The 27,470-nt window shown below is 38.7% G+C and overlaps 1 protein-coding gene across 3 annotated transcripts in view; it reads left to right on the top strand.

Moving 5' to 3' along the window:
* LOC113529760 (A disintegrin and metalloproteinase with thrombospondin motifs 20) overlaps positions 1-27,470 on the top strand; it is an 86,365-nt gene that overhangs the window by 23,432 nt on the left and 35,463 nt on the right. For all 3 annotated transcript variants that reach the window (XM_026919192.3, XM_034307333.2, XM_053236792.1), the window contains 11 exons: positions 819-902; positions 1,582-1,706; positions 2,610-2,650; positions 5,220-5,325; positions 9,758-9,904; positions 13,154-13,295; positions 14,190-14,294; positions 24,068-24,213; positions 24,395-24,576; positions 26,619-26,755; positions 26,848-26,965. In XM_026919192.3, coding sequence (XP_026774993.3) covers positions 819-902; positions 1,582-1,706; positions 2,610-2,650; positions 5,220-5,325; positions 9,758-9,904; positions 13,154-13,295; positions 14,190-14,294; positions 24,068-24,213; positions 24,395-24,576; positions 26,619-26,755; positions 26,848-26,965 — 1,333 coding nt within the window. The remainder of the gene's footprint in view (positions 1-818; positions 903-1,581; positions 1,707-2,609; positions 2,651-5,219; positions 5,326-9,757; positions 9,905-13,153; positions 13,296-14,189; positions 14,295-24,067; positions 24,214-24,394; positions 24,577-26,618; positions 26,756-26,847; positions 26,966-27,470) is intronic.

The following is a 27,470-nucleotide window of genomic DNA, read 5'->3' on the forward strand; positions in this document are numbered from 1 at the left end:
GTGTCTTTTCCCTTATTTTATCTCATCAATTTATGCTTTATATGCTTTGCTGTAAATGAGTTTGTATGGATAAATCTTATGTTTTAAAGTGTCAGAAATGGTGCAGTAATGTTATAAATGCTTGTATATTTAAGTAGTTAATTCCAGAAAAAAACCCAGATTAGGTCAAAAACTCAGTGTTAGCCAGAGGGAACAGACTGTCATGTCGTCTGGTGGAGTGTCTGTCTGATGGATGGGGATCTTAAATGGGGTTTTTAGCATGCTGATGATGTCATTATGGCGTGTTCGCTGTCTGAAAACAGTCTGGAACCACCCCAACCCATTGAAAGCCTTCATTAGTGCCCTATAGTGACTGATTCATATCCTGGGGGTCCCCTTTTGTCTCTTCTTTCTTTACATCTACACTCTTTTCCCCTTTTTTCTTCCTTCCCCTCCCTCTTCTATTTGTAGTAATATATTTTTAAGATCTTTTAAGGTGTTCTGGTTGTGGTTTTGCCTCAAGGTCTGTAACATAGAGAGGACTAATGAATTCCTGTCAGGCTTTTAGGATACCATCAGGAGCAGCTCAGACTCAATTGGGGAATTGTCTTCCACAGTGCCTTTTAGTTTTACAGGGTCTCAGTTTTAGGGCAAAGTTGTTTTAGAAGTTCCTTAACATGATGGTAATGACACTGCAACATAAGAAAGCTGGGTTATAAAAGTTAACCTCAGCCTCAGGCCATTTGTTCTGACTTCAAATCAGGCTAAACTATGCATGTTTTAACAAACATGGTTGAGCATCTGTTTGCTGTCTGTTCTGTGTGTGCCTCTCATTTCAGGTAGCTGCTGTTTACAAAGATCCTAGCGTTGGAAACCTCATCAATATCATGATTGTCAAACTGATCATTATTCACAATGAACAGGTACATAACATCTGGCACATTTCAACAGCTTCGACGCCCGATCATAAAGTATCCTAGCGTTTCAGTAACATGATTTTTCTGTTGCCGTTGGGACTAATTTTCTGGCTTCGCTGCTCAAAGCAACCATCAGTAGAGGTGAAATATGGTTAAAATTAGCCTGTGATCCTTATGTGCTTTTCCCTGAATTGCTGATTCCAATTAAATTGGAATTGGATTCCAAAATTGCCATATTTTTTTTCTGGGTGGATAAAGTATCCCGGGGACTTTAATCAGGAGGAGAAAAAAACTCTTTGTCATTAAAGGGTGGGTAAGGATATTGGCTAACCTTTGGTAATGCTAGCAATATATAGCTAGATATAGAGCAGCATGACAGGGAGGATCTGCTGCACTGAAAATGAATAAATGAATATGTGCTCCATAATGAAGAACAGACACAATAACACTGAAGCACTCACTCCTGTATCCGGCCCTCAAAATAGTTATTATACAGTGTAACATCACACTAAACACAAGGAGTTTGATGGGCTGAAATGTGTTTAGGGTTTTGTAGGAGTTATTTTGATGAATGAAGACATGATTATGTTGACTGTTGACTCTGTGAATGTACTAGCACAGAATTCTCAAATAATTGTATACATTTCAAAATGAGGGAATAAAGGCTGTTGCTGAATTGTTTTAGGAAGGACCAAATGTCAACCGCTATGCTGCTGCGACGCTACACAACTTCTGTGTGTGGCAACAAAGTCAAAATGTTCTGGATGACAGTCATCCCTCTCATCATGACACTGCTCTGCTCATCACCAGGTATGTTATATTTTTTAGTTTTCGACTTTTTCCAGTGAGATTGCAGACCACAGAAAGCAGGTCAATATGTGGAAATGAAGTTGTGCTAATGCATAACAGCTCTGTGTGGGTGTGTCTTAAAGACCATATATTATAATGTTGGCATGTCCATATATGGAAATCTTATTATTATATGTTGTTAATATATGTGGGAAAAAAACCTGCCTAACATGAACTAATCAGACAGGATTTCTCAGAGGATTTTTGAGTGTTATTTTTAATGTTCATAATCTTCAGAGCTAATGCTAGCCAACTAACATGAACTAATCTGCCGGGATTTCTGAGAGGATTTTAAGTCATATTTATAAATATTGATAATCTTCAGTGCTAATACTTGCCAGCTACCTAACATGACCTAATCAGACAGGATTTCTCAGAGGATTTTTGAGTGTTATTTTTAATGCTTATAATCTTCAGTGTTAATGCTAGCCAACTAGCTAACGTGAGCTAATTTGCCGGGATTTCTGAGAGGATTTTAAGTCATATTTATAAATATTGATAATCTTCAGTGCTAATTCTTGCCAGCTACCTAACATGACCTAATCAGACAGGATTTCTCAGAGGATTTTTGAGTGTTATTTTCAATGCTTATAATCTACAGTGTTAATGCTAGCCAACTAGCTAACATGAACTAATCTGCCGGGATTTCTGAGAGGATTTTAAGTCATATTTATAAATATTGATAGTTTTCAGTGCTAATGCTAGCCAACTACCTAACATGAACTAATCTGCCAGGATTTCTCAGACGATTTTAAGTCATATCCATAAATGTTCATAATCTTCACTGTTAATGTTAGCCAGCTAGCTGTGCCACATTTCTGACTGCTGTAAACCTCTGAAATCGTTTCCTGTTTCTTCATACAGGGAGGATATCTGTCGGGAAAAAGACAAGTGTGACACATTAGGTAAGGTTCACTCTTTTTATCATAATCATTAGAAGCCATATTTATCAGATGTTCCAAGTAAGAGAACTGCTCTTTGTTTCACTTAGTCATATAACTGTATATGTTATGGGCAGAAATACTCATGTCGCTGACTACTATGGTACAAACACACTGATGGTAGTTGTGAAATGAAAGCTCTGGTTTAGTCTTCAGCAACCCCCATTTCTTCAGATTCATGAGACACAGGAGAACATTGCATGAAATAAAACTGACTTTCTGCAAAGTGAATTAATCAGAAAAACTTTCCAATTAAATTCTGTTATTAAATTCTTGAACAATAAATGGCTTGAAGTTGATGACTGATGGCAATTCCTGCTTTTTCAGAATCCAATTAGAAAATTCTTGCTATTTTGTTAGACCAGCACTAAAACTAAAAAGTAACTCACCATTTGCTATGTTACTGTATTCATAGTTGTCATATTTCAGTAAGACATATATACGTTTTGTCATATTTGTGTCCTTATCTCAGTCATTAGAAATCATATCACTGACAACATTGTGACACAGCGTCATGAAATAAAAATAAAAGAACAGGCACTATACAGAAAAATAATGAAGTGAAAACTAGGTTAATAAACAGAGTAAAGTTGCCATTTTTCATGGATGGATTTTCTGTCAATAGATTTGTGTCATCAAATAATTTCATGTGAATAAATTTTGGGTCAGTAAATAATTAATTTAAAAAACGTTAACATACAGTGCAATCCATAATTAATCGAACTGTCTTGCAGTTTGGCTGTTTTGCCTCTTTACCTTATCACCCTGAATTGGGAAGCAAATAATAACTATGAGGTTAAAGTGCAGAATGTTAATGAAAAGTGGCTCACACCTAGATATTATCAAATTATTATACATAGTGAGATATATATAGTATATTTTCAGAGAGGTTCAGGTCAGAGGATTGGTTTGGAAAGTAAAAAACAATCCACTTTCTAGACCTGAAAAAATACATCGTTGCTTTAGTGGAATATTTCATGTTATTGTCCTGCTGCAGTGGTGAAGCTCAATCTTTTCTTCTGGAATTTTGGTCTGATCTTCTTGCAGTTGATGCCACAAGAAGGCACATCACTGCAGTATGGAAGTCATTTGTATATGAGGCTTTTGTCCACATCTGTCAAGTTGTTTGATATTGCATAACAGTGTACCAAATTGTTCATTTTGTCATTTTTAACACTTTTGTTGTGAGGAGGCCTAGTTTTTCCGCCACACGATTCAGCTAATTTAGACTATAAGAAACTGATCTGTTGTCATTTGCACTACCATGGTAGCTTGCCCTTATACCTCATTCTCAACTTGCCTCCTTGCACATTACTAACTAATTACTACATGATGCTGTCAGCATGGTCACCTAATGGTCACCGGATATAATGGTCACTTCATTTCTCTGTACAATGCACCTTCGATACACCTTGTCATTTGCACTGAGCTTGTCTCTACTTTCTGTACCTCATACCTTGCATATACATATATACATATACAGTATATGTATACTTTATATGTATGTATGTATGTATGTATGTATATATATATATATATATATATATATACACTCACACAGACATATTTTTATTTGCAGTTCTGGTGCAACTGCATTTCGTTGGCTGTGTACTTGTACTCTGCACAATGACAATAAAGTTGAATCTAATCTAATCTAATCTAAATCTTCCAGCCATGTATTTACTTTTGATCTTCTATAAAAAAGACCTGCACCTGGTTTAACCAATATGAATTTGAATAGCCTTGAATTAATGCTTTACTTTACAACAATAATCTTTTTTTCTTTTCAAAACATGCAGTGTCCTGAAGCACAGGAGCAAAACAACAAAACCTCAAACCTGCACTGCACTATGATTATTGTTTTCAGTACTGCATGTATGCAATCAGGAATAATGAATTCTCAGCTTTACAACCACTTGAACTTAACTTAAAGTTTGTTTATTTAATATATAAACATTAAATGGCATTTAAGTTCGAATGTTTTAGATTGTAACCTTGCACAATTTCAAAAGGGTCATGTCTAAGTGTTGACATGAGTTTCTCACATCATGATAAGATATTAATTATTCTATAGATTGACAGCTGGTTAGAATCACTGAGATTTAAAGGCCATGTCAGTCATAACCTTGTAAGATGTCTGCGGTGACCTTGTCCAGAAATGCCCTGAGACTACAGCTACACCCATGACAGAAAACTTTAGGTGTGCTGAAAGATTAAAGTTAGTGTATAGCTTCAAATGTTTGTGTGACTTTTTTTCATATGAGTTAGCTGTATGTAGTGGGAGCAGCTGTGTTGGTCTTCTTGGCTCAGTGCCAGGCAGGAATCAAAGTACAGTATAACATATAATGAGACATATGATGAGCCTTTCTCCACGCGAGCAGGTGTGTAGGTCAGCGTCAGTTATCTTTCACTGTTCTTCCCACTGATGGATCCAGTTTTCAAATTTGCTGTAATTGAACTAAAGCTGAAAATAATGGGATACTGTGTAACTTGTCCTGCTGTGATTTTTTGTGTGTCTATGTTCTCCATTTAGGTCTGGCAGAGCTGGGTACAATGTGTGACCCATATCGGAGCTGCTCCATCAGCGAAGAGAATGGTCTGAGCTCCTCCTTCACCATTGCCCATGAGCTGGGCCATGTGTAAGTTTCGGCCCCTGGAGGGGACTGCCTAGCTGAAAGTGCTCCCTTATATCACACAAAAGCCCTCTTATCCCCCCTCACAGGGGCACACACAGGTGCAAAGCATAATAAAACCAGTGCATGTTTAATAACAGGCCAGTCTTAATACCCCCTCTGTACTCTGACCTCTCTTCTTCCCTACTGCACCCAGCATGGTTCAGTCCATAAGACTGAGCATAAGACTGAGTTTCCATACCAAGGGTAAAGTTTTGAGGGCAAATTCTTAAATATTGATGTGAGATACAGTTCTGTTGTTGTCTAAAGTCCTGTGCTTTGTTTCTGCCCTAACTAAATATGACAAAATTCAACCTTTCTTTATATTGGTGTTCAATGATGTTTTTCAAGAAGTTCAAGAAAAAGTGCAGTGTCAGACATAATATGGCATCCCTTGAGCAGAAAGGGTTAGGGTGCTTCCACATATGATGTGTTTAGTTAATATGAATCAAACCCTGGTGCTTTGTCAGTCTTTGTATGGTTTGTTTCACCAGTTGAGAACCCAGCACTCAGGATCAAACCAAAACAACTGGTCCGAGACCTTCTGAGCGAGTTGGGCTTAGTCCAGTTCCAAGTGATCCAAGGTTTGATTGTAGTGAGAAAGTAATTGGACCAAGAATCAACCCAGCTGCAGGAAGTGAACCGAACATCCTGTGCATTACAGGTTGCAGGTGCCATTTTTTGTAGGTACAAGCTGCTAAACTGACTCCCAAAGTGCAAATTGGGCCAAACAATACGAATGAGCCAGAAATACAATGTATTCTGGATATCTAGACAGATGAAAAAAAGCAAAAAATAAACACTGGATGCAGTAAACAGTTATTTATATTATTTGTTTATTCTCATGTCTGTGTTTCTGATTCTGATTTCTCTCTGATTTGGCAAACTAATTGGCCTAATAGTGGCACTTTGGCAGTGCTGGGATGTGCACCAACAACCTTTGCATCACTAACCATTGAGCCACCATTGCTCACTGGTTTATGTAATCATCCTACTTTTGTCCCAAGTCCTTAACCTTAATTTCAAGTCCAACAGCTAATAAGGCTACTGTTGATAAACTGTAGTACTGCTTCCTCAAAGGTGAATATTTTGGTCCATTTCTTTCTCATATTTGTATGATGCTTCAAATTCAGCATCATACAAATATTTGATCGATATATCAGCCATATTTTGTAAGTTAATTATTGAGCATCCAGGGTCTGCTGATGAATATTAACCAGTGGGCAGTCTCAGTAAAAAACAGGCTATGAGTTTGAGTGCGAAAAGAAAGGCACACTTTAATAAATAACAATTTATTATAAAATATATAGGCATGATTTTCAAAGTGAAAATTACTTGAGAGGTGACATTACGGAATAATACCAAAACATAATATTAAGTCTATTCGAGTACCTCACATTTCGGTACTGAGCTGGAAAAAGCACTACATGTCATTACATACCATGTAATTACCACGTGTAGATTGTGTTGTGATGACATTGGCCTCCTGTGGGGTCTGTTTTCACAACATGCCGCTATCACCACATGTGTGAATGTATGGTGTGTGCCTTATGAATAAAGCCATTGTGGACAGATGACTGGCTCTTAACGTATGACTCAATCACTCCAAAGCTGTTGTGCCTAATTCTCAGTAGTGCACTGACTTTCATGTAGTGAATAGAAATGGCAGAAATTCTGGTTCACGAAACAAGGACACCTGCCTGTAATGAAACACTAATCTAATTTAGAGTCCCATTAACAGCTGATGGCCAGATGTTTCTAAGCCGATTGTGCCTGTTCCCAGGTGTAATTAGGCTACTTTTTGACTGAAAAAATTGTTTGGGTTATGTATGAAACTGATGTACAAATCAAAACTTGCACCTTCGATGTAAAAAGACACAAAATGATCTTTTCCCCCTTTATACATATGCAGTTGAAGGCGGATCATTTGGGAAAGTTAATACAGAAAGTGGTGGAGAAATGAAAAGTGCGGCTCATCACATATTGTGCTTGATATACTAAACTCTGTGTAATTATGGGAAGACAGGTTTGTGCGTCATTTTGGCCACCTCCTAAAACCATGTTTAAGTCAGAGCCTTGCTTGTGTTCATTGAGTTTTATAGGCCAAGTTACACGTTATCTTTAGTCCTGAGCTTTCTGATGGCTCTATGACTGGGATTCAGTTTCTAAATCTCAATTTGTGCTTCACCCAGAGCTCAATTAGCAGGGAGTCTCAGGTGCAGTTTGCATAATGAGCTACAGCCTTATTAAATTGAATGTTAATTTTAGACCAGTAATCCAGTGCAGGCCACTTCCACTCCAAATTTGGCAAGCCATGTCTTCATGGACCTCGTTTGTGCACAGGGGCATTGTCATGCTGGAACAGGTTTGGGCCCCAACTTTATGACAACAGTTTGGGGAAGGCCCACATATGGGTGTGATGGTCAGGTGTCCACAAACTTTTGGCCATATAGTGTATTTAATAGAACACTTGTTTATTTTTTCTTCTTATTTTTTCTGTATTATTTGCCATCTTGGGTAAACTGTAAAAAAAGAAGAAATAAATAAAAGGAAAAGAAAACAAAACCATGTTAACCTTTAACTGGCAGTGTAGGTTGAAAGTACCAGCAATGGATCAAATTTAGGGATACTACGGGTGACAATAAAAAAGTACTGCAATAAATGACCCGTTTCATTGAGACCCTCTGATTCAGCTTTGTACAGCTGTGCTCTATCAGATTGGTACTTATGTTATTTAGAAAAAAGATTTCTCTGCACACATGTGCTGCAGTGTAGACGTGTGTATGGCTGAATACTTTATATCAAGTAAAAGGTGAATTGAAGTCTAAATGACACTGAACCATGAGGTTCCTCTACTGTTTGCAAAAGAACCTTCTAAAAACCTTATATCCTGAGAAGCCAATAGAGGCTATGAAAGAACTATGAAATATGCTACTATTAATATGCTATGAAATTAATATGCCTTTCATCACTAAAGCTAGATTATTTCTTGCCTGCCCATGAAAATCTGCCATACACACGATGCTAGTGAAATTACTCTGTGCTGTATAACTGTGTGCCTACAGTAAATTTAAAGTCTTCATAACCTCTTTTCTGCTTTCTGATAGAAATTGATGTGTGTCACTTGGTGAGACTGCTATGCTGGTGGCACTGAGATTTCTAATTGGGAATATTTTCTCACCATAAGGAGTGAGAGAGACGTCAACAATATAAATGTCTTAAAATTGATTGTTTGACTATGAAAAAGCACAGTATATGTGATGTTTAGGTACATGTCATTAAGTATACTTATATCTCTTTTTGAGTGAATGTATGAGTGTGTATGTGTAATCTCACAGCTGGAATCTTGCGTATCTTAATAAACACAACACAACTGTGTATAATCCATCCAAAGTGACCTTGATCAGGAGAGTATACTGTGTGTGTGTGTGTGTGTGTGTGTATGAGAGAGAGAGAGAGATATTACAGCTGGACAGTGCCCTCTCTAAAACTCTTTCCAAGCATACAACATCTGCTGCATAAAACAGCATCATTTCATTTTAGCTCAATGTCTCATTGAAATTGTACTGAGCAATCATTTGCTTTGGTGTAATGATAATCTGATAATCTGCTCTACTAGTACAGGTACAAGATTTTTATCACAGGGGTATTTTCACAGAATAAACATATCTGACAACAGTCAGAGAAACATATAGTTCTGTGTTGTGTTATTGAAGGTTCATTAAAATATAATATACTATACTATCTGTACTGTATAGTATACTATGTTAGTATGTTATATAGTATACTATATATATATATACTATATAATATAGTATACTATTCTATACTTTCTCTAACCAAACAAGTCAATACATGGAATTCCACTACAGTGTTGTAAGCTGATACTGTGATATACCAAAAACCATTTTTGGCTATACATTTGTCATACTGTGAATTTTTCATAATGCTTGACCGCTAATTTGAAACGACTGCAACAGTTAACAATTACTCAACATGATATATTTAGACCATTACTCACTTTCTCTTCTGGTGGTCTTCCATTTGAACCAACAGAGCAAAACACCAGTATTTAAGCAACACCTACACTGTGTACATAATTCCAAATGGGTATAACCGAACCTTGTGATATTGCTGCGGACTTTTGATATATAGTGACACAGAATCTTTTGCTAACAAGAAGTCTTATAATTGTGTAAAGACTTATTTGAATTTTTAAAAAAACATGGGCCAACCTCCATGATGTTTTCTGACCTAGAGAACAGGTCATGGATGGAGAGTGATAAACCAAAAACCACCTACGTGTTGATGACAACATAAATCTAATCCTTAATCCTTCCTGTTAATTCTGATCTCATTATCATTCACTTTTCTCCCAACGGCTATGTGTGTGTTTCAGCTTCAACATGCCTCACGACAACCACCCAAAGTGCCGGGAAGCAGGAATGAAGCATCAGTATCATGTCATGGCCCCGACTCTGAACTACGACACCAGCCCATGGTCCTGGTCCAAGTGCAGCCAAAAGTACATCACAGAGTTTCTAGAGTAGGTGCTAATATCTTTCATTACTGGCTCCAGTCAACAACTCTCTCAAAATATTGTGTTCTTACACTCCATATTTACCCTTTTGCTGCTTTAGTTTCACAATGCAAAGTTATATATGGCTTATTTTGATGGGGATTAACACAAAATCTCATTGGTAGTATATGGCTTATGTCAGCAAATCTCTCTCTCTCTCTCCCTCTCTCTCTCTCTCTCTCTCTCTCTCTCTCCCTCTCCATATTACAATATTAAGTCAGTGTTGTTTGTGCCACACTTATTCCTACTTGTTTTAGCTTTTTTTTGGGGGGGATGTTTGCTAGTTGAAAAAGAGGATCAATCACAATCCTCTTGTTTGAGCCACTCTACCCCACACCTCTCTGTCCTTTTCCTATCTTCCTTTTTCTGTCATTGTCTTCTTTTCTATTTCTCTCTCCTCTCTCTGAAATGCTGGACAAACAGTCATTTAGTCGTCGGCATGCTTTGTCCCTCAGCAACGGTGTCCCAGGGCAACGGTCCATTCAGGGCTTCCAAAGTGGAGCAGCAAGCAGTGGCCCCAGTTGAAGGGTTTCCCTTTAAGATGGGAAATGTCAGTTAAAATTAGATTCCCGCTGCATGCGACTCTTTGATCTGCTCTCCAGTGCAAAACCCGTCTGCGGCTCTTCACAAAAGACGGTCTTGTTGATGAGGGCTCGCTCGCTGCGGTGAAGGTTGAGGATGCAGGGTGAACTTTCCGTCCAACACAATCTGCTGCTTTCTGTTCGTACACTTCATAAAAAAAAACTTTGAATGGAACGCGCTACAGCATGGGAAGAATGAGGGGACCTTTTCCATATGGGGCATTAAGAGACCCGTGGTTGATTTTTGTCGACTTCTAACTTATGACACTAAACTCGAAATGTCAACAGTGGGAAGGCTAACAATGTATTTCCATGCTGGGTGTCAGAAAAAAATTGATTTGCTTAACAATGGTGGTATTTTATAAACACAGAGTTGAGAGCTCTATTTAGAGCCCTTGTCATAGTGCTTCTATGTTGGTGGGAATGATGGAAAGCAATGCCCACTGCTTCTGCACTCAGCCAAGGCAACAATACACAGCATTGATCGGCGTTGCACTTCGCAAGAGGCAATGTGCTTAAGTACATCAGTGTTTTGACTGCCCATTCTCCTTCAAGAGCTCTCTAGCTCTTAACACTCTCCTGTCAGGAGACAAAAGAATGCATACATGAAGGAATGCACACACAAAGACACATGTACACCCACAGTCTGGCAAAGAAAGACAAACACACACTCTATACATACGCACACATTCAAGGAACACATCCAAACACTTGAGAAGAATAGACCTTCCTTGGCTTCGGTTTATGTATGGAATTAATTAATCATTACAGTTGTATCTGAAAGTCAGAAAAGTGGCCTCACTCTTTTTATTCAATTATTCTGCAGAAAAAATAACAGCGTTCTTGGCTTTTTTCTCCTAGGTCCAAAAGCCTTTTCTTTATTTATTGCTTCACAGTTATTGATGTACACACTGATATTGAATCCACATAATTTCTACCAAATGGCTGTCCCCTGCAGCTGGGAGCAAACGTGGAGGATTAAGCAGGCACTTGGACTCATGTGCAGTAATTAATCAGTTGGCTGGTCTGAAACCCTTTTATTTGGACACCATCTTCAGTGTCAGCCCAATTAGCTCCATTTGCGAGGCATTAATCTTCCCTTTTAGAGTGCCAGTAAGAGAAATGGCCAATACAGTTGTCTGATTATTGAGTTCTCAAGGAATACCAGAACCAGGCCAAAAATACAATCCTCATATCTTTGGCTAAAAAGTAAGCTATGAACCGATTGATTTATCCTGAATTAGATTTATATACCTCCTTTCATTTTTTTCTCACTATTAAAGTAACCCAAAGACAGTTTCTGTTGTATAAATGTTTTTTATGCTACAAATCATGTAGGACTATTAATCAACCATATGTCAAGCAACACAAGACATACCACCTTAGTCTCTTTTCTCAACATACACACTCTTTACTAAAACAGAATAAGTAACTGCAATAAACTAATTTTAGAGAATTCCTCCCAATCATTACCAGGTGTAGACTTTATATCTGTGGGCTTGGCCTGCTTCCAGTCTTGATAGATTTCTTGCATCAAAACCGAAAGTTCTATTAGTTCTATAAAGTCTTTTTATACAGTAGTCATGCTGTTTTTAATGAGCCCCATAAAATCTTAATACTTCATGTACTAAAGTCCCAGTGCTGAACAATGTCTCAGGATTGCCTGTATGAGTCTGTAGTGGATGAGAGATACGTTTTCTCATCCTCTTTTAAACTTCTGTGTGTTTTCATCTCAACAGATGAATTCCCTTACACACACATACTGCTTTTAACCCCTTTTTTTCTCGCTGATAACAAAGGTGTCTCTGATCGTTTGTGGGCCTGAAAGAGCTCCAGTGCAGTGACAGAGGATAAGCTGAGGTAATGAGAAGGCTAGGAGGATCAGCTGGGGCTGGATGAAACAGGTGTTTAGTCCCCTCTTAGTGGACAAATTGCATGAGTAGCGTCAACATGTCTCATAATTGCACATCAAACTACTATTGTGGTGCTCCGTTTCCTTTTTCCTCTGTTGGCAAAGTTAGACAGAGAGGGCAGGATCACAGAGCAGGCTCTTTCCAGGGACGTTTAGTGTATTTTACTGAATGACTGTCTAATACATAGTACTGAAAGACCTATTCAGAGTGTAAATCCCGCAATTGAGTACAGTGCACTGGTGAACATGTTTTAAACAGCTGTTCTTTTGTGACCTTCCTGTGTTCAAAGGTTGGGTGTGGTGAACAGGCTGCATGTCACCAGAGAGTAGGCTGTGGTGCAGGATCAGTGTTTTGAAATTAGATTTTTGACAGGTGTGTATGCGCCTATAAATCCCTCCATTTTGCACATTGTGAAGAGGAACACTAACATACTGTTAGAGTGGGATTTTTCTCAAGTTGACACACAGCCTCTGTGCGCTGTCCAGGAGCTCTAATGGAGACAAGACATTTAGTGGCTTGAGCAGGTAGCAAATCAGACCACCCACTGTTACCCAGAGTATTTCAAGGTTTTGTTATGATTGGCTTCTGCAAAGCGATTCAAAAAGCAAGTTCTGCAAAATAGGCATGAATACAACTGACACAGTTTTGCCAATGGAGATAAAGCTAACTAATGCACTTTGCTAAATACATATTAATGCTTTCCTGTGTTTTTTTTCTGCCAGTACTGGTTATGGGGAGTGTTTGTTGGATGAACCAGTTGGCAGGTCCTACGACCTCCCTGTCAAGCTCCCGGGTCAAATCTACAATGCTAATCGGCAGTGTGAACTCATGTTTGGACCAGGCTCCCAAGTCTGCCCGTTCATGGTAAGACTTCATATTCGAACATTTCAGGAGACTTTATCAATGATCAGTCATGCAGAAATCAAAACAATAATTATGTGACAAGAAGATGATCACTCACTATTTTGTTGTTGTTTTATTAAAATTGTAAGTACTGGTGTGATTATTAGTGTAAATGATTTACTGATGTCTTGGTGAACAACATTGATAAACACAGAGGATATTGCACTATTTTCAGGGAGGTAGTCTCTTCACGGAGCAAGACTTGAGTGGATTTCAAAACAAACTAACTGTCCATATGGGTATCATATAAACTTTCACAGATTCCTGCATTACATCATTGCCTTCAGGGGTTTCCAGTACTGTTTGATAGATACGGTCCCCAACCTGTAGTAATAAAGGTATTTTTTGATGCTGTCACCATAAGGTCATGGTGCTAATCTTTGAGACTGATAGATTGTGTAACTATTGCACTGTCATGGATTCCTTATGAGTAAGTAAGATTGCTTAATTTGGTAATGATAAGCATAACTCCTTAAACATATGTTTGACTTTTGTGGAGTTTTGTACTGTTGCATCATCTCCTATTACTTGGGCAGGTCATAAAATAATCAAAGCTAATTTAACTGATCTAAAGGCCTGGATATTAAAATCTATTATACAACCTTGAGGGATTGCACTGGGGTCACAGCACAAGTCAGAGAGAATCCTCCTGTGGTTTTATAGGAAAATGACATCACCTGAGTTAGTTTTTGTCCATGTATTAAAAGGATTACATATTTGAAGCACTGAAAAACTTAAAACGCTGTATTCTTGTAGCTAAATCATATAGAATGATCAGTTTGGGACTACTTTGGGGTAAAGTTATATTACTGAGCTCTGAATTTTTTTTGTGTGTGTGTTCTATCCCTATCATAGAGACAGTGTAAGAGGCTTTGGTGCACGAGCTCCGAAGGGGACCATAAAGGCTGCCGCACACAGCACATGCCCTTGGCCGACGGAACTGAATGTGGACATGGGATGGTGAGTCTCTTTGCCTAATATTTAGTTCTGCTATTTTTGTCTCACAGTCACTGGTGCATTGCATGGAAATGTCAACACTGTAGACAAATGTAATATGAGCTTTCCATGGTATTTGGCCTTGAAACACATATCATGCTTAGTGATTAAAGATCCATTTTTAGAAGATCATGCAATATAGATAATGTCTAGCCATTGTTTCATGTATAAATCTCAACAAAACCATTAAATCCTGAGCAAGTTTGCGTTACTCCAAATACTTTTCTTTTATGTGAAAATGGGAAAGCATGACTTTGTAGTAGCCACCCGATATAAAATAACAGTAAATGACTCTGTGTAGTTAAATAAGGTTGGCCGTCTTGTGTGTTGCGTTACATTAGCAGTCTGCACTCACTGTGAGGCTTCTCTTGTTGTCCTCCACCTCTGTGATGTTATGCTAATTAGCCACATTTTCTGCCATGCAAACAGCACTAAAGGAGTAATTGGGGGACTGGGGGAAGGGAGGTGTTTTTTTTTTTTTAAGAGGAGGACATTTGAGCCTTTGAAACAGGATGCCATACAGCTCTCAGTCAAGTTACCTTCTTCTGAACCCATGACCCTCAAATCTCTTTAAGATGTGGGTAAGTGGGTCACTGGTCAGGGAGCTCTGGGCTCAGACTAGATTTCACACAAAAGACCCACATTGCTGATTCAGGTTCAGTAAAGAGTGAGCTGTGGAAAAAGTGGGGGTCTCTATTCCTTCTACATATCCTTTTCCCCTACATTAGAAAACTTCAAAAACACCGAGTGGGAATGTGTTCCCAGTAACCCCAGTATCATACCACGGAGAGGCGGAGGCATTGCTACACTTGAGGGCAGAAAAGTTAACCAGAATGGCTGGTACATTAATCCAACCAAAACAACCACAGGGTCAATGTCATGGGATTTTCATGTACTTGGAAACCCTTCACTTGTTCTCATTAACTGACTGTCATGCAGCACAAGAGTACGTGCTGATGTGAACCATTTGTTCATTGTCTCTGCTACGTTGCTATGAGGACCCAAGTCAGGTTGATTAAAACTATACGGGCATGAAGGGGTTTGTCTTGGTGTTAAACTTGATATCATTATACATTAGTGAAATGAGTCTCTGGCATGATGTTGTGCTGTTAGTATCCTACCTATTAAATCTTTAACATTTGACAAGCTGGAGTGGCACACCACAAGCTAACCTGTCTACAGAAATGCAAGAGCTGTACTTTGAACTTGGTATCTTGATTGTTTTGGTTGCTTTCGTTAGTCAAGATGATTGGTGCAGTGGGCTGCTAGTTGGAACTCCACAACAATGGAACAACACAGCAGCATAAAGCGCCTTCTTTTCTTCTGTTTTTACGCGTCATGGCACCTGCACCTTTGTTTGTGGTGCTGAGGGTTTGGTGTCATCTCCATACCATGCACTTTGAAGTGGAAGGAGTTGAAAGAGTAGGGGCTCTCGGTCTCAGCTCACCTGTCTCTTTAGAGTTCTTTTATGTGGGGAAGAAGTCAGGGAGGCCACTTAAAATTCTCCATCTTATTCCGTCTCACACTAGACATCTCCTAAATGATCACTGAAATGAAATGAATGTATATTTCTATTCTGCAATTATAACATACGTGTACATTTAATCAGTAAATGTATTGTACTAATCTGGATCATCATGGAAAAGACCAGGCTAATCATATGCAATCTTATCCAGAGTCAGTTATTATAAGTAACATTTGAATATTTAACAACTGCTGTGTCACATAAGGTTACTTTGTTTTAGTCTTAAAGTAAATTGATGGCTTTACTGTAGTGGATGTAGAAAGTTAAGGACATTTTGGAGACATGTCCTTAGTACTAGTGGTAATTAATTCCTTTGGCACTTTTTTTTTTTTTTAGTTCAAACTCTATTTTCTCTCACTTCCCTACATCTCACTGGCTGGGTACTAGAGTGAGTAATGTGGTCACATGACCCTGGCGGTCCATCTGTCATCTGGTTCAGTGAGCCTTGCACTAAAGCGGGCAACCCGTCACTTGTTATCTCTAAACAGCACCACAGCTCTCCTCTAACAAGCACAGAGCTGGCGTGGAGGAGATCAACACCGTATGCCCGTATGATTTCTGCTGTCTGAAAACAACACACATGACTCTACACATAAAGAGCCCTGGATTTCAACAGCATGAAGAATGTAGTTCAGTAAATTATTTGAACCTTGTGTCCACCATCTCTTTCCTTGGAGGTTTGTTAAAGAACATACCTAAACACACAGCATCATGAAGACCGAGGAGCTATAAAGTTCTGGACAAAATATCTGTCAGGGTTGGTTCTAAAAAAAATGCCAAACTTTAAACATCCTGTGGAACAACATTAAATCCGGTTTTAGAAAATGGAAAGAATGTGGCACAACTGTAACTCTGACTAGAGGAAGCCAAAACCAGTCCTCTTTACACTACCTAAAATGCTAATTGGTATTTTCTGTGCATCATATGTGTGGAGGCCTGGAAAAAACCTTCATATGATGAAATGCTGATGCTTTATATTATGTATAGTCAATACAGCTTTTCCTAAACTGAAAATGATGTGTTATATACACATATCTCAACCAGATGTAAAGTCTGGTTACCCCAAGACATTTTTTTCAGATCTTTTAGGCAGGATTAGGATTAGGATTGTTTTCCCTATCGCATTTGTTTAACTGGCTCCTCACCTGAAATAATCTCTACAGCCAGATATATATTTATTACGTTTATATTTTAGATTTGGTGAAATATATTTATATTTTGTTAAAGTTGAGATGTCAAAGTATGTTATAAGCAAAACCCTGATTGGCCAAAACCCCGGTTTTCCATCTTTTTACGGCTGTTTATCATTATTCAATTACAGCAACATCCACTGGGTTTTCTGAGAATGCAACATATACATCACACATCACCATACTGTAGTATGGAGCAAAAAAAAAATTTTTAGGAATACAACTCTATAAAGCGTAATAGTAGGATATATATTGTCTGTATGCTTTATTAGCCCAGTGTTTTGCCAACGCTGACATGCAGTACATGTTCAGTTTTTATTAGGTTCTGTGTTGTTGCACTCCAATTTTATTATCTGACATAAATTTCAGTAACACTCATTATAGAGGGAAGGCAACACATCAAATTTGTTTTCAATGATCTCAGGTTTAAAGGTTTTTAAAAATGTTTTTAATTTTTTGTTTCAAAGGCAATTGTTAAAAACCTGTTAAAGGGTGATTTACTGGATATATGCTTGTAACCTTGGGTGAAATGGTTGTAAAAAAAAAACAGCCTGTTAACTTGTTACTGTATTTTAATTGCATTTGTGATGTGTGCCTTTCTCTAATCTTCCCAAGACATTTTACAAGACATTTTATATCAAAGCAGCACAAAAGAAGGCATTGTGCCTGATTCGCGATTAAACTCAGGGGAACGCTCACGCTCCCTGTAGCCTGCCCTCGTCTCACACAATTAGTGCAAGATAGAGGAGTCTTGCAAAAGTCAGGTGGAAGAGAATTTGCTGGCACTGGCTTGGCGACTTGGCCGTCGTCTCTGGCAGCTCTCATTGAGCCCCATTCGACTCTCTGGCTCGATATACTGCAGCGATATCACCTTGCTCCTTAACCTGCCTGTGCTTCCATGAAGAGGCCCAAAAGGATTTGATTTAACAAATGAATTGTTGTTTTGGTTGCCATGCTCCTGAGCTTGCCAAGCAATCTAGTGAGGAGGACTTAAGTGTTCTTTAAGGCATTTGCTGTTAGTCTTGAGAAGACAAATAACACTGAAAATCTAATTCAGGTTTTAATCTCATGTTGGTTTGAATTCCAGTTTTTATTCAGCAGGTTTGTGAGACTGAGGCTGATCTGTGTCGCTGATAATTCAGAGATAAATGGCCTTTTGTGAGTGTTGAAAAACACATCAATGTTCAAGAAGAAAACTACAAAGAAGTTTTTTTTTTTTTTATAAGTTTTGGCCTAGTTAACATCTGTGTTTGTATGAGTGTACTCCTTAGTTCTCTCTGAATGATGTATCATCTCTCTGCAGGTATCTCCTGCTCTGCTGGCTTGTGTTGAAAGCTAGAGACTGTCATTAGTAGCTAAAATGACTGCTTTGGACACATCAGCTGTTCCATTCACCCACACACACCCACACACACACACACACACACACGTTTGGTTATGCATGTTGCAGGGAGCAATGCTATAGTGTTCTTCTTAAACTTCTTGAGTTTCCTTGGAAGTTTAATTTCTATTTATTTCAATAATATTTTCAAATGACAAATACACATAATAATGATAAAATTATGAACATAAATAAAATGAGCACATAAATGTTTACTCATGTATGCACAGAACTTCTGTACATAGAGAGACTGGTGATAATAGGTGATAATGTCCAGTTTCTTTTTTCCACTTTGTGTGGTTGTGTGTGGGTGAGTGGGTGTGTGCGGGTGAGTGTGTGTGTGTGTGTTAGTGGACTGTGCAAATTGAAGCCTGCTGCAGCCATGGTGAACTCTAACCCTGACCTGTGAGAAAGCCAACATGAAAGGCAACACAATGCCTTATGGAAATGCCTGTGTTAAAATGAAAGAGTACGAAGTTTTTAAATCATTCAGTCAGTCATGTCATTCCTATACTAGTTTTTTGTTTTGTTTTGTTTTGTTTTTTTGGACAGCAAAATGACGTGCTGGGAAAGCGGCTTCCTTGCAATTACAGGGCGCATCTAACCACAAAGCAGAACAGCACAGCAGATGCTAGGAGCAAAGTCAGAACTGCTTGGAGTTTGTTGCTGGCAACTCATTGTAGGCTTAAGTCAGACATGCGCACACACGTGCACGCACAAACACGCACACACACTCACACGCACACACAACATGTGTAAATTTCTTTGAGTTGTGGCAGACGCAGATTATTAGGTATGGTAAATTGTGTTCTCATGACAATATTGCAGATAAATGTAGACTCTGAGTGATTGTGTGTGTGTATATGTGTGTGCGTGTGTGTGTGTGTGTGTGTGTGTAAAACGTGGAACAAGTGCTGGCAACAGCTGGGCTGGTTTATTTCATGAGACTTTGTCAATTAAGGCCAAATCTTGACAATTTTGTTAGTACATAGCAACCTACAGGGGGTCATTGTACTCTCTCCTTTCTTTCTTTCTTTCTTTCTTTCTTTTGAAAGATTTTTTTTTTTTGCTGTGAACAATTTTTACACTAATTGGAAGTGTAGAGATGGTCCAAGATGCTTTTATAGTGAGAAAAATAGCGCCACATACACTTCTTTTTTCATCTCTTCTCTTTCTCCTCTGAGTCCTTTTCAAGCTCATTTTTCTCCAAATCACCTTTTCAGGCTAAATAAAGGTGTTGTAAACATGAAATAGCAGCAGGGAAGGGAATGCCTTAAAGGCTTAGGCTGGTCTCAGACTATGTGGCTGTGACAGGCGGCTGGTCCTTCAGTCTGACAGCTCTCACGGCTCACAAGGGCTCACTGGTGGTCCTGAGCTATACACACTCATATACAATGCGCCAGCACACACACACACACACACACACACACACACACACACACATACAGGGCTTGGATTGCTTGTAGGCAGTTTAGGGATCTGCTGTACATGGGAAAATGTCTGAGAGTGAATAGGTGAATATTTAGGTTTTAATTGATATAAAGGTTATTTTATTGAGAAACCCAGTAGAATGTGGGGTTTACAGACATGCAAAATGTCTCACTTCAAATCTTTAAAGCATTATTATTATAATTAGTGCTTCATTGCTTCAGATAAGCCTTTTAAAACTCATTCCAAATTAGAATGGTTTTGAAGTACCATTAAACATTTTCTTTTCCAAAATGTAGTTGTATGAGGTGACATGTTCAGTTGGTCCCTGTAAATAAATGACAACTTCTGCTGGAAGGAACAAGGTCAAGAACAATATATGCATGCTTTGTGTATGTGTGTGTACGTGTTTAGAGGTGTATGTGATTGCACAGAAACAGAAAGTACTCAAGTTAACTGTACTACGTGACTGTTCTTAAGAATAATTTTAGGGGGTTTGTACTTTATACTGAGTATAACTAAAAATCAATATTTGTGCTCTATTATTTATTCACTTTATGTAAAATATTTAATCAAATATATAGTAATTTATGTAGATATCACAACCAATCATCTTTGCCTCAAGGACTGAGTATTAGCCTTTACTTTAAGTTAGTTATTTAATGAAATAACTTACGATAATGGAGCTCTGCTCCTAAACTTAAACTTGACCTTAACAAATTGAGCTGTGCCAGGGGATTGAATTTATTAAAAAAAAAAAGTCCTTCTTATTTCATTCATAAAATACTTGAGTACATTGAATTATGGACACTTTCTAACATTCATTCAAGTGTACTTATGTGTAATTCCTCTGTGCTTTTTTCATCCCACTGCGTGTGTGTGTGTGTGTGTGTGTGTGTGTGTGTGTGTATATGTTTTCACACATGTTAGTAAAGGTCTTTGTTGTCCTGATGTGAAAGAGGAAATTCAGGATGAGAGTCTGTATTATATGACTTATATAACATTAGGTTTTCTAACCACCTGTGGATCAGGAACTATTAAATGTTGATGGAGACCTTGTTAAAGGAATGAAAAGTGCACTTCCTCTCTCTCTTCACAGTGCATTACAGAGAAACATTTTCATTCATTTAGTTCAAGCATGGAGCGTTTACCGCCTGTGTGACATTTACTATCAGGCTTTTACTCCATCATTATTTCATCGAAACTGTCCTATCCTAACTATTTCACACACGCTAAACATGTGCTTGAGCCTGAGGCTGCAGTGACCTAATGTTAACAAACGCTATGGCTAATTGGACAGATACGCCAGTTCAAAACAGGGAGCACAGCAAATGTTAGAAGCATATACACCACTGCTGTGGTGCACATTAAAGAATGGCAACTGAGAAAATAAGCCACTGAATAAAGAAACACAATCCAAAGGATTGCAACTATACCTATATATTGTAACATGAGTAGTGTGGCATGGTGGCACAGTGGGTAGCGTTGTTGCCTCACAGAGTCCCGGATTCTATCCTGATGTCAGGTTAATGTCTGTCAGGAGTTTTGCATGTTCTTCCTGTTTCTGCATGGGTTTCCTCTGGGTTCTCCAATTCTCCATTAAGTGGAGTATTGACTGTATTTCCCATGGGGAGTGAATGAATATGTGTGTGTGTGTGTGTGTGTGTGTGTGTGTGTGTGTGTGTGTGGTATCCTGTGATGGACTGGCGTGTATCCCTGGTGTATTCTCACCTCATGTACAGTGTTCTTGGGATAGGACATCATGCCCCTGTCCAAGATAAAGCAGTTACTGAAGATGAATGAATAAATAAACGAGTAGCACAAAAGGGCTGCATTCTGTGCAAATACTTGTCTTAAAGTCATTCCCTTTTTTGTCTATATTTCTCTCTTACAAGTTCATTTGGACTAGAGTTAAATGAACATAGTGTTTGTTTGGGTTAGTGTTAAATGCAGAACTTGAAGGGTTGGAGTATAAGCATTTTATGTCTTGTGGTCATGTGTGTGTGTTTCTGTGTTTCTGAATGTTATATTTTCTGTAGGATCCACTTTGCAACGACTCCGAGGTCATGGCTATGTAATTCCTTTATTCAGAGTCATGTACCAGCCTGACTCTCATCTCCTCTGGGAAAAGCAGCTTTTATAGAGCTCTCCTGACCTCCTGGAGTCATTATACACAGCCACAGAAAGAACAGACACTAAAACGTGCTGTTTGCAGATGCAGGGAGTGTGGAGTTCAGCCCTTGCCTTACAGCATGTAATGAATGTGTTGCATTTTAACCCGGACCTTTGTGCCAGATTGAGGAGATAATGCACATGTATGTAGCCAGGAGGTCTACTCTTACCTTATTCTTTATTTCTCACAGCAAATTCATTGCATTTCACAAATGTTCACTTTGACTGAAGCAAAAGGCAAAAACGCAGGGAGAAAACAGAGGAAAGTTGCTCTTGTCTTTGCATCATGATAAAGGAGCTATAGATTTGTTAGAGTTTAAAGAAATACTCCAGGATACTAGTTTTCATATATACGTGAAACTCATTTATAATGGAAGTCTAAGAATAAATTTATCTACGGCTTTTACATTCTAACAGTAAGGAGAGAATAGAGAAAGTCTTGCTGAAGCTGTTTTTGTGTAGTTTTAACCAAACTTCCAAAACTAACACAATACAATAAAGTAAATTTGTCAATTAACAAATACTTACAAAGAATTACTCAAAGTGTTCTACATAAAATATGCCATTTGGCCTTGATTACAAGTGAGTTTTGAATAAACAGGTTTTTCATTCTTTTTTCAGTACTGGGAAGAAATATTTCTTTCAGTGGTGTTCAGTGGTGAACAGACATACACTGCAGATGCCATGTCTGTAATTTACAGCACATTTTATACAACTTTTTTGCTCAGTGCTAAATGCCATTATATCATCCTATGAATGAGCTAGTCATGAACATCTATGTACATCCATAACAGTGTCTCTTGTCTTTATTTTCCAGTGTGATTCGGGTGGAGGGATTGAGACAGGCAGAAAGAGTGAGGTATAGAGAAAGGAGCAGGAGAGATTGATATAGAGACAGAAAGAGAGGAAAGCAGGAAATTGGAGACTGTAATAAGCTCTGTCACCATGTTATCTTGCCTCTTGGGTTTTCTGTATCAGGGTATGTGTGTGCTACTGCCATGCCTGCTTTTGTGCAAGTGGTGGGTCTATGCTGGGGCAACCTGGTGAGACAGACGCCATGCTGTCCTGCTCTGAAAGAAGCCCATCGCCAACGCTACCTCACCACCCTGGATTCAGTTACGGCCCATGAAAAGGCTGCCATGTTCACTCAGATAGTGCTTGCTGGCATTGTAACTCACCCTCTCTGCTTTCTTTCACTGGGTATTCAACACAGAGCAGGCCTGAGATCAGAGTTCATGATGTGATTTACCTTGGAAGTAACCCTGTTCTTATAAAATGCAAATAAAGAAGATAGAACCGGCCTAGCATTGAAGGAAATGTTACTCAGGTGTTATTAAGCAGTGATGCGCTTCTTTTACAGCGGGACGTCGCTAGCCACAGACTGGCCGACTTGGCCATGGTGAGTTACGAAAACTAGCAGTCTCAAGTGAGAAGTAGAAGATATATAAAAAGATATAGAGAAAGAGAAAGCATCAGTGAGCAGTTTCTCTCACTTGTACACAGTGCGAGATCTCCAGGTCTTGTAACACCAGTAGAGTAGGGGTTTAACAGGAATCCAGTGTAGTTACAATTATTACCTCATCTGAATATTTTATTTCCTGATGCCTTTAGTCTAAGTGTTACAATAAATCTTGACATTTGTCTGACACACTTTCTCTCTCTCTCTCGCTTTCTCTCTCTGTATATGTGTGTTTAAAATGCTGCATATCTGAATCCTCTCACCAGCACTGGCCCTGTATTATTCCCACAGCGTGTTCGAAGCTGGGAGCCATTCCACCTGCATAAATAATAGAGGAATTAGCATGTGCTGGGTTTTCTTTTCCGATAAAGATTTAAATGTAAACAGTGGATTAGAAACACAGACTACACTTTGTGTGTCTTAAGTCTGTCAGAGATGTTGATGGTTTTATTTTGACACACTGCATACATGGCATGGATATCAGAAAACTGTGATGGGGATTATTTTCAACCACCATATGTCTTGTTTTAACCTGTGTGTGTGTGTGTGTGTGTGTGTGTGTGTGTGTGTGTGTGCATGCAGCACTGTAGGCATGGTATGTGTGTAAACAGAGAGATGGAGACGAGGCCGGTGCATGGTGAGTGGGGACCATGGGGACCCTACAGTGTGTGTTCCAGGACCTGTGGTGGTGGTACACGCAGCACATCTAGAGACTGCAACAGACCTGAGTAAGGCCACAGAGAAAGCACATAGTTAAAGTGGGCATGAGCCTCAATTAATCTTTGTGAAATTTTATTCTAAACTGAGATGTTCTGGAGCTGTTTATTAGCTGTAAGAGTACACAGGACCTTGTACATTTTATGCCATTTCTTTACAGCATCTTTCCTGAAAATTGTGTGTGTGTAATAGGCCGAGGAATGGCGGGCGCTTTTGCGTCGGACGCCGCATGAAATTCCGCTCCTGTAACACAGAGCCGTGTCCAAGGGGCCGGAGAGACTTTAGAGAGGAGCAGTGCTCACAGTTTGATGGCAAACATTTCAACATCAGTGGCCTACCTTCCACTGTCCGCTGGGTGCCCAAATACAGTGGCAGTGAGTATTTCAGCTGCATAGCCTTCACATATATTAGAAGAAGAGAGAATTTCAGTTGAATTAAATTGTATTTCTATAGCGTAGTTTAACAATAGGCATTGTCACAAAGCAGCTTTACAGATGTAGATTTAGATCCTAATGAGCAAGCCAGAGGCGACAGTAGTAAGAAAAAACTTCCTGAGATGACATGAGGAAGAGACCTTGAGAAGGACCTGAGTCAAAAGCGTGGAATTATTAGTTGTCACAAGTTGTAGAAAAGTAAAGACAAACTGCCCTAAGTGAGTTGAAACGATGTTCAGTATGAGCAGATTGTGAATAAGAGTCATATGATGAGCACAGGACAGTCTTTATGATTACAAAATTAGTACTTAAGTAAGTACTTAAATAAATACAGAAATGAAGTACAGTTAATGAAGTATTTTCTGCCACTGAGGTTATCTTCCGTTAGACTTGCGCATAAACTGTTTTTGGGCAGTGGAATTTTTTTTTTTCATTTTGCTTAGCATTTAATACTCGATTTTGCACCACTTTGACTATTCCATCAGTTCATTAACTTTAGCAGTAATCTAGGGAGAGCAAGCATGAAACACGTTTTTTGTTCATTTAACTAATTGATTATTACAATGTTATAAGCCCCTTTTGTAGCTGAATTTAACCTGAATTGAGCTCATCCTCTGTTTATATTATCTCCAGCATATTGTCATGCAAGAGCTTGTTTACAAAGCTGACCTACATTTTTTGTGCTCCATTAAATCTTTTTTTTTTAAAAAAAGATCTGATTAGAAACTGCAAAAATGGGCCCAGCCCAAAACTTTTAATGATCTTAACAATTAGGCAAATATCTTCTGGGATTTTTTTTTTCTTAAAAGATTAGTTATTATTTGGTTATCTGTAATGCGGGCTGCATCAAGGGCCACAAGGCTTAAACATTTACAGAAATCAAAGGTAAAAGCTATCCCATACTAAGTTCCTTTATCTATTTGTTTAATTCTTGCTAATTTCCTAACCAATGATTTGTTGTTAAGACTATTAAAAGTTTAATGTTTTGCCATTTTGGGCTTGACCCTGGCAAAAGCCCAGGATTGTATTTGAAAGAATTTTGGGGCCTGTTACCCAGCAGTCCCTGTAGCCCCCATAGAGTTATTTTTCCAGATAAAGAAAAAACCTTGCCCTGACAGGCCACTGCTCTCTTTTCCCCCTCACACCTTGTACTCTAATGACTGTTTATTTTGCAAGGCTCTACTTAAACTTAGTACTTCCTTAGTGCTCACCTCACACACACATGCACATTTGTTTTCCTGCAAGAGTAGAGTAAAACAAAGTCACACACCCATGCTCCTTTCACAGTGACTCTGTTATTTGTTCTTGGCCTCAGGGCTAAATGGTTCAGGTGGCTTTCCACGCACACTCCACTTTTCTCATAGGTGTAAACTGTAGCATATGTTGCCAGTGTCGATAAGAACATACTGTATATGCCAACACATATAACTCTTTATATACTACTGAATGCCTTATGTTGTTTGGGTGTCTGTCAGGCCAGTGAATGCATTCGTAATTGTTCTGGTCTTCACAGCCGCTGAGAAGTGTTTGGCAGCACATGGCTAGGTGGATGAGATCAAGCTGGATTATTTCAAGCAATTACAATAAACACTTTATAGAAGTAAGCTGACAGGCCTCATCAGCCAGAAAACTGTCAGAAAGGTGATACAGGAAAACTGCTGATCTTGCAAGACTCTACATACACTGTTTTTAATATGGAAACACAGAAATTATAATCTTCACCTCTATATAGTGTTCTGCTGGATTCCTCTAAAATACAGAGCTTTGTTTTTGGTCAGATATTTCTAATGATCAGGTGAGAATTTTTAATTCACTGAAAATCTGCATTATGGAATCTTATAATGTTCAAATTTAATGGGAAGGTCAGTTGATTTTCATTAGACAGATCAACATTAAAATGTAAATTAAGTGTTACGTGTGTTTCATTAATTGTGCTTTGATTGCTACTTACAATGGAATATATCCATGGTTCCTATTTGTAGTCCTCATGAAGGATCGATGTAAGCTGTTCTGTCGTGTTGCTGGGACGATGTCCTACTACCAGCTGCAAGATCGAGTGGTTGATGGAACTCCTTGTGGTCCAGACACTTATGACATCTGTGTTCAAGGCCTTTGCAGGGTACCATGCATATATTCATATACTCTGCCTGGAGTTGATTGTTTCTGTCTTTGGTGCTGTATTAGTCATATGTATGTTTTATATTCCTCCAGCAAGCAGGTTGTGATCATGTTTTGAACTCCAAGGCCAGGAATGATAAGTGTGGAGTGTGTGGAGGGGACAACTCCTCCTGTAGGACTGTCGCTGGCACCTTCAACAATGCACAATATGGTAAGATTTCACTAGAGAAGGTGGATTGCTTCTGTAAACTTGCTAACTGCAAAACAGTAGCTAGACCAGAGTTGCTGTCTCTTACCCTTAAAACAAAGAAGCAGATTTGGTCCAAATTCTTGCCATTTGGGATCAGTGGCAAGTTGGGATTTGGGATGATTTGTATATATGGTCTCTCAAACGAAACATTTCTGTTACTCTATGTTACATTATCATTGTCTCCATGTACATCACGCTTCTCCGATTTCAAATTATGATGGATATCAGTCCTTTGAAGCTTTATCTGCAGCCAGATTGTTGCGTCTTGTGTCTCAAAAACAAGGACAAGAATGTGCCAGCAATGTGTGTCCTCTTTTACAAAAAATAAAACCTAAAACATAATCACAACCTGGGATGAAAATGACAGGAAACTCAGGATATACCCCCGTCCTCTGCTCTATCATCTGCTTGACTAGCATCAGTACATAGTATATTAGCTTTTTATAGGTGGACAGTGCTGTTAAAA

The sequence above is a fragment of the Pangasianodon hypophthalmus genome, chromosome 9 (assembly GCF_027358585.1).
Source record: "Pangasianodon hypophthalmus isolate fPanHyp1 chromosome 9, fPanHyp1.pri, whole genome shotgun sequence".
NCBI classification, from domain to species: domain Eukaryota; kingdom Metazoa; phylum Chordata; class Actinopteri; order Siluriformes; family Pangasiidae; genus Pangasianodon; species Pangasianodon hypophthalmus.